This window comes from Athene cunicularia (assembly GCF_003259725.1).
Source record: "Athene cunicularia isolate RWA chromosome Z unlocalized genomic scaffold, athCun1 chrZ_part5, whole genome shotgun sequence".
NCBI classification, from domain to species: domain Eukaryota; kingdom Metazoa; phylum Chordata; class Aves; order Strigiformes; family Strigidae; genus Athene; species Athene cunicularia.
In genome coordinates, this window is record NW_020799146.1 from 648,918 (window position 1) to 660,674 (window position 11,757).

Sequence of the window (11,757 nt, forward strand, 5' to 3'; positions counted from 1 at the left end):
GTTGGGGCGGGCGGCAGCGCGGTTGTGCCGCTCCCGAGCGCGCAGGGCCGGGCCATGCTGTCGTGTAGGCAGCGCCTTGGTGCGTGTCATCAGAGTCTGGCACCTTTCCTTGCAGGGCACCCGTCTGCTCAGCCAACGCCAAATGGCGTTGGGGGGTCCCCCCGCCCGTATCGAGAACAGGCCCGAGGCTCTGACCTGTGGCACAAGCTGGCAGACCCGATCCCCCCTTGAGTCGTGCTGCCTCACCTGTTAAAGCAATTGTGCAGGGAGGGAAGGGGCTCTGTGGGAGGCAGAGGGTGGTGTTTTGCCCAGAGTCTGAATACTTTAGATGCCACGTAAATGTGCAGCAGTTTTATCCCAGATTCACTGCACACATCTCACTCCTTTCAGCTGAGTTATGTCCATTCTGCTTTGTCTTTTCAGCTCCTTTCATCCTGAAGAAACTGGACAGTATATGAACACTTAAGAAGACTCGATAGATTAAAACAAAATGGACTGTAGCTGCTTTTCTGTGTTTTGTTAATTAAATATTGTACCAGAGGCAGGCATCCGGTACTGAGTGGTTCTAAAATGTTTCACTTAAGCATATCTGACCTGAGAATGATAGCCTAGTTAGAGTATGGGAAAGATCTGTTGTCCTTGCAGCTGAATGTTGGTCACCCTAATACTCCCAGCTATCATCAGGCAATGACTTGTGATGCAACATTTCTTGTACTGTTTTAAAAAAAAAGTTTATCTCCATTTTGTATGAAGTGTGAAGCGCTAGCAAGTTGCTTTGTTATGCAGCTACCTCTAAACTGCCACATACTCTGGCTATCAACCTTATTGAACCTGCCTGTATGAATAATGAAGTCCTCAATGAATTCAGCTCACAAGCAGTCTGATTTGAAATAAATGGAAGAGCAGTTTATCACTTAACTCTGGTAGTGATTTATTTTTAATAATCATCACTTAAACCAGTGGTCATCTGGTATTACTTCCTTGACTACATTAAGCTTGCTCTCAGCTCTACCTTTAAAATCAACTTGTATTAAGGAAGAGCAAAGGAGAGTGAAAAAGACAAGGCAGTGATGCATTTTTCAGGTTGTTAAATGCATAGAACTCAGCTGTGAAACATGAACATGTAGTCAAGACTCAGAGATATAAAAGGGAGAAAATGGCTCTGCTTTATCTGGGAGGCCTGTGTCAGTTTCCCCTTCAATTAGAACCACCTGGATCTTGAATTTTTATAAAGCAGGAACAAGAGCATATTTCCTCTGTGAGCTTGTAACTGAATTTTAGTCACAGCAGATTTTTTAAAGTGCCTGTTCCTGCCTTCTGCCAGTACTTGTAGTATTTTATCATACGTTGATTTGAGTGCTTTTTACTGTGACAAATTGTAATTCTGGTAGTTCAGAAATGTTACTTTACTCAGAGACTGCCTGCAATATTGCCTTGTACTGCTTGTGCTGATGGCAAAATGGGGAGGATTTTGCTAGAGAAGCAACTTGCTTTGTGAAAGGTGTTCTGAATGTCCTCTCTGAAAGGGATCTGATAAGCTCTGGGGCTGATGCTTATTAGTATGCATCTGTTTAAGATGACCCTGAGCTGAGCTACCAAAGTAGAAGTTGGATTTTCAGCCATTTTGGGTTACTTCTCTGTTTGCACAAGCCCTAAAGGATTTGACTGATATCCTTAGATCAGCTACACACCAGAACTCCAGAGAGCCTTAAACATTTCTCATACTTAACTCCCTGAAATACTTTTTGCCTGGTGTTAGGCAAGTGCCTGCAGGGCCACTTGCAGCAAAGGCACTGCTTGCTCTTTTCTACTGCTCACTTGATGAGCAGAAGAAAGAATCTGTTCCTGTACTTTACTGTGCCATTGGCTGACAGTACAGTGCCTGTATGAAGCATGGTGGAATATTTGCTGTGCTTGCCCAAAACCTGTGATTGCAATCTATAAAAAGCAAGGGGGAAAAGATTGTATCAGCTCAGACAGAAGGCGCAGACATTGTTGGCTGGCATCAGAGATGAGAGGAATTACAGACAATGATGAGACTGACCCTTGGAAATTTCTATCCTTTCATTTTGACCATTGTCTGAGCTTGCCTGCAGAAAGCTGTTCTTGAAGCATACATAGGTTTGAAGCTGGAAGAAGGACAGATAAGGGAGGAGTGGGGACAGACCTGAGGACTGTATATTGCCTCTGAGCTTCAGGCCTGATGTAAAAAGGCCTTCCCCAAGACAGGCAGGGTTTGGAAGTGCAGAATGGCAGTCTGGGAAACAGTATTAGTTTGGAAGCATAACCAAGTAATTTGGAGACTTACTAGAGCTGATGCATGGTCCTGGAGACTTGGATGCTTGCTGCAGCCAAGTGAAATAACACAGTCCTACTTAGTTCTCTGGATTTTGCTGAGAAATGGAAGCAAGTATATTCCTGATTTTGTTTATTCTGATACCTGTGTAAATGGGAACAAGCACAACTGAATAAATTACGGGATTATATTACCCAGCTGACAAATTAATGCAGCAGATAAATGCACTGAAGTTATGACATTGATGGTGGGATACATTAAAGAGTTTGGCTCTGCCTGTGCCAGGCAGAAACTTCAGCCATCCTATCCTTTGCCCAGCTATGGAGAATGGGACACTGGTACCACTTTTGGTCTCAGGCCTTTGTGCATGGTCAGAGGTAGAGCAGTAGAGTCCTCAGTAAGTACAGGGATGTGAAGGTTTCTAGCGAGCCAATTTCACAGAATCAGTTGGAAAAGAAGATCATCTAGTCCAACCATTAATCTCACACTGACTGTACCCAGCTCCACCAGATCCCTCAGTGCTGGGTCAGCCCGACTCTTCAACGGCTCCAGGGATGGGGACTCCCCCCTGCCCTGGGCAGCCCATTCCAACGTCCAGCAACCCCTTCTGCAAAGAAATGCTTCCTAATATCTAGCCTAAACTTCCCTGGTGAAACTTAAGGCCATTATTTCTCGTCCTGGTGCTTGTTCCGTTGGGTCAAGAGACTCATCCCCCCTCTCTGCACCCTCCTGTCAGGGAGTTGCAGAGGGCCAGGAAGTCTCCCCTCAGCCTCCTCTTCTCCAGACTAAACCTCCCCAGTTCCCTCAGCCGCTCCCCAGCAGACCTGTGCTCCAGACCCTGCACCAGCTCCGTTGCCCTTCTCTGGACATGCTCGAGTCATTCAATGGCCTTTTTGGGGTGAGGGGCCCAAAGCTGAACCCACTCACCGAGGGGCGGCCTTCCCAGTGCCGAGCACAGGGCTCAGATCCCTTCCTTCTCCCTGTTGGCCACACCAGTGCTGACCCAAGCCAGGATGCCATTGGCCTTCTTGGCCCCCTGGGCACACTGCTGGCTCATTATCAATCCTCCCAGGTCCCTCTCTGACTGGCAGCTCTCCAGCCACTCCTCCCCAGGCCTGTAGCCCTGCTGGGGGTTGTTGTGGCCCAAGTGCAGAAAAATTTCTGTTTACTATATCCTTAAAATCATGTATATGCACCCATTTTTATCCACATGCAAGCACATTTCAAGGGCTTAACACAGCTGACTTGTCAGCAGTTCTGCATACCGTTAATCCTGAAGAAATGTGCTTGCTCAGGAGTGGTTTTGAACCGGCTGTTGGGAGCTGTTAAAGTCTCTTCTAGTTGCTTTCAGACACATTTAAGAGATGAAGCTATGCCCTTATTAAAATAGGAGAAAATAAATGTTTGGTATTTTTTTTGTGTCTGGTTTCCTGCAATCTCTGATATACCAAGCAATTGCATATTTCTTCTCCAAGAAGAGAGATATGCAGTAGGAGGGTGATGGGGATGTCAGACTGCAGTCTGGCCAAAGATTCCCAACTGTTGCCTCTTCACCTCCATGGCCTGTCCTGGTGCTGTGTAATCTTAGGCCCTGGAGAAACAGCTGCTCATCTTCCAAGGAGAAGCAGACCACCTATGTCAAGTATCGTGTCAGGATAGCAAGACAAGTAGAGCCAAAGTCATCATGAAGCTCAGAGCTCAGGTTATCCTGCAGGTACCTTTTTTCAGGTAACTTTATGACTGTTGGCAGTAGTAGGAGGAAGACACTAAATTTTTCTCCTTGCACTTTAGTCTCTTAGCAACAGAATTTTCTTTGTGCTCTGTCTCAGGGACCTGCATCATCCACCTGTGGTGCAAGTCCTAGTGTTGAGGACAGGCTAGGCATTTTCTAAAACAATCTTACCATCATAATACTTTTGGACCTAAAATACAGAAGCTCTGTATGGTTTGCCAGCACTAACCAGGCTTCTACTCACAAATTTTTCCCAGGCTTATCTCAAGTTTGGGTCTCCTGTTCCTCAACTTACAGAGCGTTTGTTTTGCTAATGGGGTGCTCTTCCCAGAGTGGGATCTATCTTCCATTTTCCAGAGGCACTTTCACACTGTCCTGCTCAGCAGCTCTGTGGGTTCACCACTGTGCTATGATGCTCCACAGTGTTGGAGCTCAAAGGGGACAGGTGTGTGCCTTGCTAAAACTTCAGGGAAAAGGTTGTGCATGGGGGCAAGGAAAACCTCTGAGTGCCATTAGAGTGCAGTATCCCAAGGAAGACATGGTTGAATCAGGCAGCTTCCTCAGCTGGTGTTGGTTCACAGCTACCAGGATGGCAAGAGCAGCACAGGGTAGTGATTTGAGTGCTTTGAGAAGGAGGGTGGACTGTAGACTTCTGGAGCCTGAATTATCCCATTCTGTGAAAATGAAGCAGAGTTCTGTCATCTCCATGACACAGAACTTCTTCCTTCCCATGGGTTGTATGGGCAGCTATACCCCAAACAAATGTGAAGGAAAGCAGCCTATCCCTTCAACTGTCAAGCTGATTTCAGTGACTTATTTGATCAAGATGCCTCCCAAACTGACTCTTGAGACTGGAAATGAAGATCAGTGAGGAAATGGAAAAAATACTATTTGCCAAAACTGTGTCCCAGTGGCTGCAGGTACATGAGTTCAGACAGTGAGAATAGTTATGATGTTGGGGAAGATTATTCATTTCTGCATTTAGTGAGGGAAAAGAAGCACTCAACTGGAGAATAACCAGCTATAGACAGGCAGCACAGTGTACAGAAACATCTGGTCTAGTAGAAGGTGTCCCTGCCATGACGGGGGGTGATGGTGGGTGGAACCAGATAAGCTTTAAGGTCTCTTCTAACTGAAACCATTCTATGATTCTATGAACCAGCAGCATGTCAAAGACACTAGAAATGTAATGAAAAAAAATGTGAAGCACTTACAGAATTAGAAGAGTGCTTAGCATGCAACTTGCTTTAGATAAAAATACTGGACTGGAAAATTTATAAAAGTGCATCTGCAAAACTTCTGTGATCTGTAAGCAGTGAAAAGCAGCACAACTTCTCTCTAAATCAGTGTTAAATACAATGCAGCCTATTTGTTCACAGCCTTTACATCACACTAACAAAGACTGACATGGTTGTAATAGGTTGTAAAATGAACTAGTTGCAGTGGAAACCAAGTGGTCTTTAAAAGCACTGGTAGTAAATCACTGTAGGGTACACTCAGTGTCATATACAGTGGTATTTACAGTTAGCCCCTAATGTGAAACCAATTACTTCATCTTCCAACCAATTACCTGTTCTCGTACTTCTGCATTTAAGAGCTGTTACTAACTCCTGGGTTTCTGCTATGCAGATAACTGTACCATGTAATCAACTGGGGTTTTTTTTTGTCAGCTAAATAAACTAAGTCCTAAGTCTTGGTGTATAGTATTTTCTCTAACTTCTATGCATTTGAAATCCTCTCCAATAAACAAACAGAGCTATTATAATAAGGAAAGCAGAACTATTATTCCAATGCCTGTCTCACTGTCATGCAAATCAGTGCCTTCCATGCATGTTTATTCAGCAGCAATTACATTCCCTTTAGCTCTGCCTCTGCAGAACTATCATGTTCAGCTGCTTGTCCACTCCCATGCCTCAGTCTTTCCAGGATCCCTTTAGACACCCCAGTTCTGTCTCCAGAACTCACACTGCCTGCTCCTAGGTTCCTGACCACACTCTGTACGTACCTGCATATCCACCCCATGGTCCTTTTGTACACAGAGGGCTGCTAGGAATTGTGTTTGCAGAGGACGTGAGCCCCTGTGAAATACCCACAGGTGGATTCACATTTGCTTTCTTCTCCATGGCATTCCTCAGGCCCTCAGCTTCACTCAGGTCAGAAGGGCCTTCAAGGAAGCACACGGAGATCAGCATGGGTGCAGAGCCAGTGGCCAGCCCCACCATCTCACACTGGCTCCAGCATTTCTCTTAGGAGGGCCTGTTTCTCCCCTGGTGATGCCCACCTTCACACAGCCACACTGGCTCTGAGCGCAGGCACTAGCCATCCCCCTGCTAAAGCCCCTTGTGCCAAGGGCCTGCTTCATGGCCCCATCTCTCTTGCCATGGAAGAGGCAAACCAGAGGAAAAAAACAGGGTCCCACCCCAACATTTCCCTTCCAGGGCCTTGCAAAGGCAAAGCCCTGTCACCATGAGGATGTTGCCCTGCCCAGAGCCAGGCAGCTGAGAGAACTCCATGCACAGTGGGTACTGGTGAGCAGGGCCACTCACCATGCGGCTGTTGGAGACATGCAGGTCGGCAGCCACTCCCTCCAGACACAGTAAAAGGCTCTGCCAGCATTGCCCAAAGCCATGTAGTGACAAAGGCACTGCTGCATTTGAACCCCATACTACAGGATCACTATTAGCAGTCTGTACCTCCACCACCACAGTGCTGTCAGGCTGCAAATTGCAACAGAGCTGCTAAGTGACATAATGTTGATTTTGAATACACTGGTTGACTGTGTGTAGGTAATGATGTCTTTCTGAGACTATGCCCTGCCTGGGGACAGATGAAAGGATTCACTGGCACAGTTAATCCTTCCCACCCAAGGATGCTTGATCATATGCTTAATTATATACTTTACTCTTGTATTAACTGTAAGGGCTAAGATACACCACATAAATTGGCTTTATGTCATCATTACATTTCTGTGATACTGTTGTTCCTCCAGTGTGGTCGTTTACCTGGTGTACAACACACCCATATACACAGAGCAGAGGTGTGCTTATTTCATGTTTATGGAAAAATCATTGCTAGGTGGTAATTCCACAGAGCTAGCACCCTGCAAAAAAGTTCAGTGTATTTATACACTTGGGACTAAACGAATACACATTTACTGTAATGACCATTGTGTAGTTTCTTATCACTTTGGTTCCTCATTGGTTAGTTATACTTAAATTAGCCTCTCTTGCTATGTAAATTAGCATGTCTGCTCCTTACAGGTGGGCAGGGGGAAAAGTCTTTTTGGTCTTAAATTGGTCAGTGGTCATGATCTCCCCCTGCCACCTTTACCTTTCCCCCAGTTACCAGATTTTTGCTGACTTTCTGCTTCTTTGGCAATTACTCAACTTCCAGCACCTTCTGGGCAGGATGTTCCCTTTTTATCAGCCTTTTAGCTCCTCTTTAAGGGTATAGCCTAGCAAGGCCTGCATCATTTATATGAAGTATTGGGTTTACACAACAGAGCCAATGTTTAGTGGTCCTCCTTAGAGGATTTAAATACAATATATCCAACTCTAACTTGAATAGTATCACTATAACCTAGGCACTTAGTCAAACATACGGTTTTACACGGGTAGCAATACCAATTGGATTGTTACCATTGTTTTAACTGTAGCATTTTGTGCAATTATAATAGTTGTTAGCAGTGTTATTTTGGTAGCTCAACTAAAGATTTTAATCAAACAAATAATCTCTGAGAGTCATGCCTTTTACTCCAAACTTCAAAATAATGAAAATGAACATTGGTGCAGAAAGTTTTTTTGTCAAATGCTCTTAAACATCATTAACCAGGTATTTGGTATAGGTCTTTCTAATTCTATTTGATTTGGTTTTGAAGTTTGGGATAGATTGATCAAATTTGACAAATACAATAAAATGAACTGGGCAAAAGTGAGATAGGTGAGAAAGATCATTATACTCTGGCCCTTAGCTAATTTGCCATAGGTAATTTCTCAAATCTAACTGCCATGATCTCCACTCTTACTGGATGACAGAAACAAGCACTGATTCCATGGTGGCTTCACATTCACTTGAACACACTGACACAACTTCTGTTGGTCTTGCAGGGCAGCTTAGCTGTCCATTCCCTCCTTGCCAAAATCTGCTCTGCTGCTCCCATCAGAGGCCAGGAAAGAGAGCAAAGAACATAGGAACATTAATGTCACAACCTAAACAGTTACCCAGTCTGTGGGTATGTAAAGACCATAATGTCTGGGTAATCCTTTAGGTCATGACAGTAATTGGTGTCAGAAGTGGGATTCTGTAAAATACAGGCAGTGGAAGAGCAGCAAAAATGGCAAGAGGGTAAGGAACGAAAACACCTGGGTGGGACAATAACTGGGTGACTGAAAATTGTTTTGATTGGGAAACAGTGAGAGCAGAATTTCAGGAGTGCAGAAAATTTGTTTATGTAAGGCAATGGAACGCCCTTCACTGGGCTTTTCACAGAGGCATTAGCAGCTGCAGACACTTTACTAAAGATTTCCAGGCAGGAAGCTCAAGATGTGTTATGCTTTGCAGAAACACAAACAGCTGCCTTTGAATCTCATACCCATGTTCACAGCCAATTACTGCGACAATCAGAAATTAATCTTCGACCTTGGCTTTAGGACAGATAGAGCAAGAACACGCATGCCCAGTCTCAAGAGAGCAAGCTCGTTGAAAATAAATGTACTCTGAAAACTGATAATGAGGAGGATGATTTTGATCTTGGCAATGGGCCTCCTACCCCCACCTTATTACCCGAGTCTCATCCAGATAAGACAGCTTCCTTGTACCCTATCATTAAAACTTAAAATATATACAACTTCCAACTCGTAGATAGAGGGATTTCCAAGGAAAAAAAAAATTGTACATCTGAGAAGCAGCTGTTTTCTGTGACTCAGAGTTGCAAGGTAAAATGAAGATGACATATGGAGGAGACAGCAGCGCAGAGGTTTGAAATGGGTAAGAGAGGTCTAGTACCTGGCAGGGTTAGCTGGCCAACAGGGGCTGTTTGGACATGGTCCTTGACACAAAGATTGGAAGCAGTGGAAAGGAGCAGAGAAGGGGAGAAAACCTGCACACAATCCAGTAGATGGGGGAGTGGGGGAAGGCCCTGTACATCACTGGAAACAAGCATGACAGAAGGCAAATATTTTTGTAACAAAAGAGGTGCAAGAGGTGACAAGAATGGATAGATGGCTCCACAAGAATACAGGTAACACCACTCAGGAGAGACAACAGGCAAATACAGTAAAATAAGAACAGGATAGAAAATAAGAGCCAGCAAAATGAATTGAGCAGAGGTGTCAGTGGCAGATTTCCACCACCTACAGAGCCATCACTCAGCTGAAAATGGGTATCACCAGCCACTGCTGCAAGCAAACGCCCACTGCGGGTGCGCAAGCACCAACCTCCATCACTTTTCCATTCCTTACTCAGCCCTCAAATGTGACACCTTTATGACTTTATTTGATGTCATTTGCATGGAACCAGTCTAATGACCTGGGGAGGGGTGGGTATGTCAGGCCCAGGGTCATACCACTGCCACGCTTGGTGGTACAGGGGAGGAGTCAGGGGCCATGGGGCAGTCAGAGGTCACACCGGCCCCCTCCAGACTGTGATGACCACATCCCTGGGCACCATCAGCACCGGTGGCCTTGGCCACAGCAAGCACAGTGGGACCCCGGCACCAGCCGTGAGGGGGGACTGACAGACTGCAGCAGCAGGAGCAGGACAGCCAAAGGGGGCAGTGGGGCCTGAGGGGAGGAAGGGCCATGTGGCACGCGGGGAATAGCGCGAAACAGAGCAAATGGGACAAAAGAAGGGAAAAATCAGGGGTAAACCAGGAAAAAGCGGGGCAACGCTGAGAAACAGGAGAAAATAGGATGAAAACGGCATAAACAAAGGGAAAACTGAGGCAGAAATGGGGCAGTGGGGGGAATCTGGGGCTGGTTATGGGGCAGGGGGAACAACTGAGAGGTAAACTGGGAGGCAGTTATGGGACACTTGGGCAGGTCTGGGGCAGCAGGGGGGAACTGGGGGCAGCCCTGTAGCTCCTGATGCAGGGGCTGGGGCCAGTGATGTGGGCAACAGGAACAGCCCTGGCCTCTGAGGACACCAGTCTGGCCCACTACATCCCAGTACCACACATGTACCACCCGGGCTCACCTACCACCATGCCAGTATGGGCCCAGCATTCCCAATACAATGCCAGCCTGAGCCATGGGTCTTCAAACACGATCCCAATACAGGTCAGTGTTCTAGTATGAACTCCCAATGCTCCCAGTACAATGCCAGACTGGGCCACAGGGTTCAGAGCATGACCCAGTACAGCAGTAATGCTCCCAGTAAGGTGCCAGCCTAAGTCATGTCTTCAGGCATGAACCCACTATGGGTCCAGTGCTTCCAGTACAGCACCAACACTGCCTGTACTATGCCAGTCTGGATCACAGCTCTCCAGGTAGGATGCCAGTATGACCCCAACACTCCCAGTGTGGACCCTGCACTCTCAGTACAATGCCAGCCTGAGACACAGCTGCCATCCAGACCTCAGTTTGGACTCCAGTGCTCCCAGTATGATGCCAGCATGACCTACATTAAACTTAAGATCTGAATATGAGCCCCACTGTTCCCAGTATGGACCCAGTGTTCCCGGTACAGTGCCAGTCTGGGCTGCAGTTCTCCGAGTATGAGCCCAGTATGGGCCTCATGCACTCCCTGTGTTCCCAATATGCACCTTAAGGCTCCCAGTATGGACCCTGAGCCTCTGAGTGCAGCTCCAGCGCTCTCCCAGTGTGGTCCTAAGCTCCCAGTACAGGCTCTGAGAGTCCCAATGCACTCCCAGTGCTTCCAGTACAGGCTCTAAGGCTTCTAGTATGGGACCTATAGCTTCAAGTGCAACCCCACTGCACTCCCAGTGTGGCTCCCAATGATTCCAGTACAGGTCCCAGGGCTCTCAGAGCACTCCCAGTACAGGCTTCAGTCCTCCTCCAGTGCACTCCTAGTGCTTCCAGTATGGGCTCCAGCACTACCAGTACAGGCCCCCATGCTCCCAGCACATGCCAGCAGTTTTTTGCTCCAACCCGTCCTGGTGCCTCCTTGGGCCGAGCCCCCCAAATCCTTGGAATTCCCCTCAGAAATAATGTCACCAGCCTGCCATCGCCTTTATTGGTGGGTGGGCACATTGGGTCACAGGATCAGGCCCCCCCCAGTGAACTCCATCCGCTGCCGAAGGAAAAGAGAGAAAGCAGGTGAGTGGGGGGACCCTGGTATCCAGGGCAGCAGGGGTGGGGGGACCCCAGGTCTGGGTGTACCTGTGGGGGAGCAACGAAGGCCAGCCAGTCAGAGGGGCGGGTGGGAAGCAGACCCATGGCCTGGCACTTGTAGAGGGCCAGTGCCAGCCCCAGTCCATTGCCCACCAGGAACACCAGCCCCTGAAGTGCCCGCCGACTTGAGCTCTCCAGCGCCTTCAGTGCTGTGGGGAGGACAGGGCCAGATGGGGGGACCCAGCACTGTCACCCACACGCTGCACACCTGGCACCACAGGGAAGTACCAGGGGTACCGACAGGTGGGTGGGGAATGGCAGGGGAGCACCATGGGGGAGAGCCTTGGGAGAGGGACAGGGCGGATGGCACAAGGGTTCCTGCTGGGTGACTGGGGATGTGTGGGAGTGACCAACATGGGGGGGGGGGGCTGTCATAGGGG

The 11,757-nt window shown here is 47.5% G+C and overlaps 2 protein-coding genes across 2 annotated transcripts in view; one reads left to right on the plus strand and one right to left on the minus strand.

Annotated features, from left to right (window-relative positions):
- The window catches only part of TOMM5 (translocase of outer mitochondrial membrane 5), a 1,158-nt gene extending 240 nt beyond the window's left edge, over positions 1 to 918 (plus strand). The window contains exon 2 of the mRNA XM_026866900.1: positions 424 to 918. Within this exon, the coding sequence (XP_026722701.1) occupies positions 424 to 458 (35 nt within the window). The 3' untranslated portion in view covers positions 459 to 918. The remainder of the gene's footprint in view (positions 1 to 423) is intronic.
- A 10,273-nt stretch (positions 919 to 11,191) lies between these two features.
- Positions 11,192 to 11,757, minus strand: part of EMC4 (ER membrane protein complex subunit 4) — a 20,212-nt gene continuing 19,646 nt past the window's right edge. Inside the window, exons 4-5 of the mRNA XM_026866891.1 lie at positions 11,366 to 11,546; positions 11,192 to 11,276 (exon numbers count right to left, since the gene is read on the minus strand). Of these exons, the coding sequence (XP_026722692.1) occupies positions 11,241 to 11,276; positions 11,366 to 11,546 (217 nt within the window). The 3' untranslated portion in view covers positions 11,192 to 11,240. The remainder of the gene's footprint in view (positions 11,277 to 11,365; positions 11,547 to 11,757) is intronic.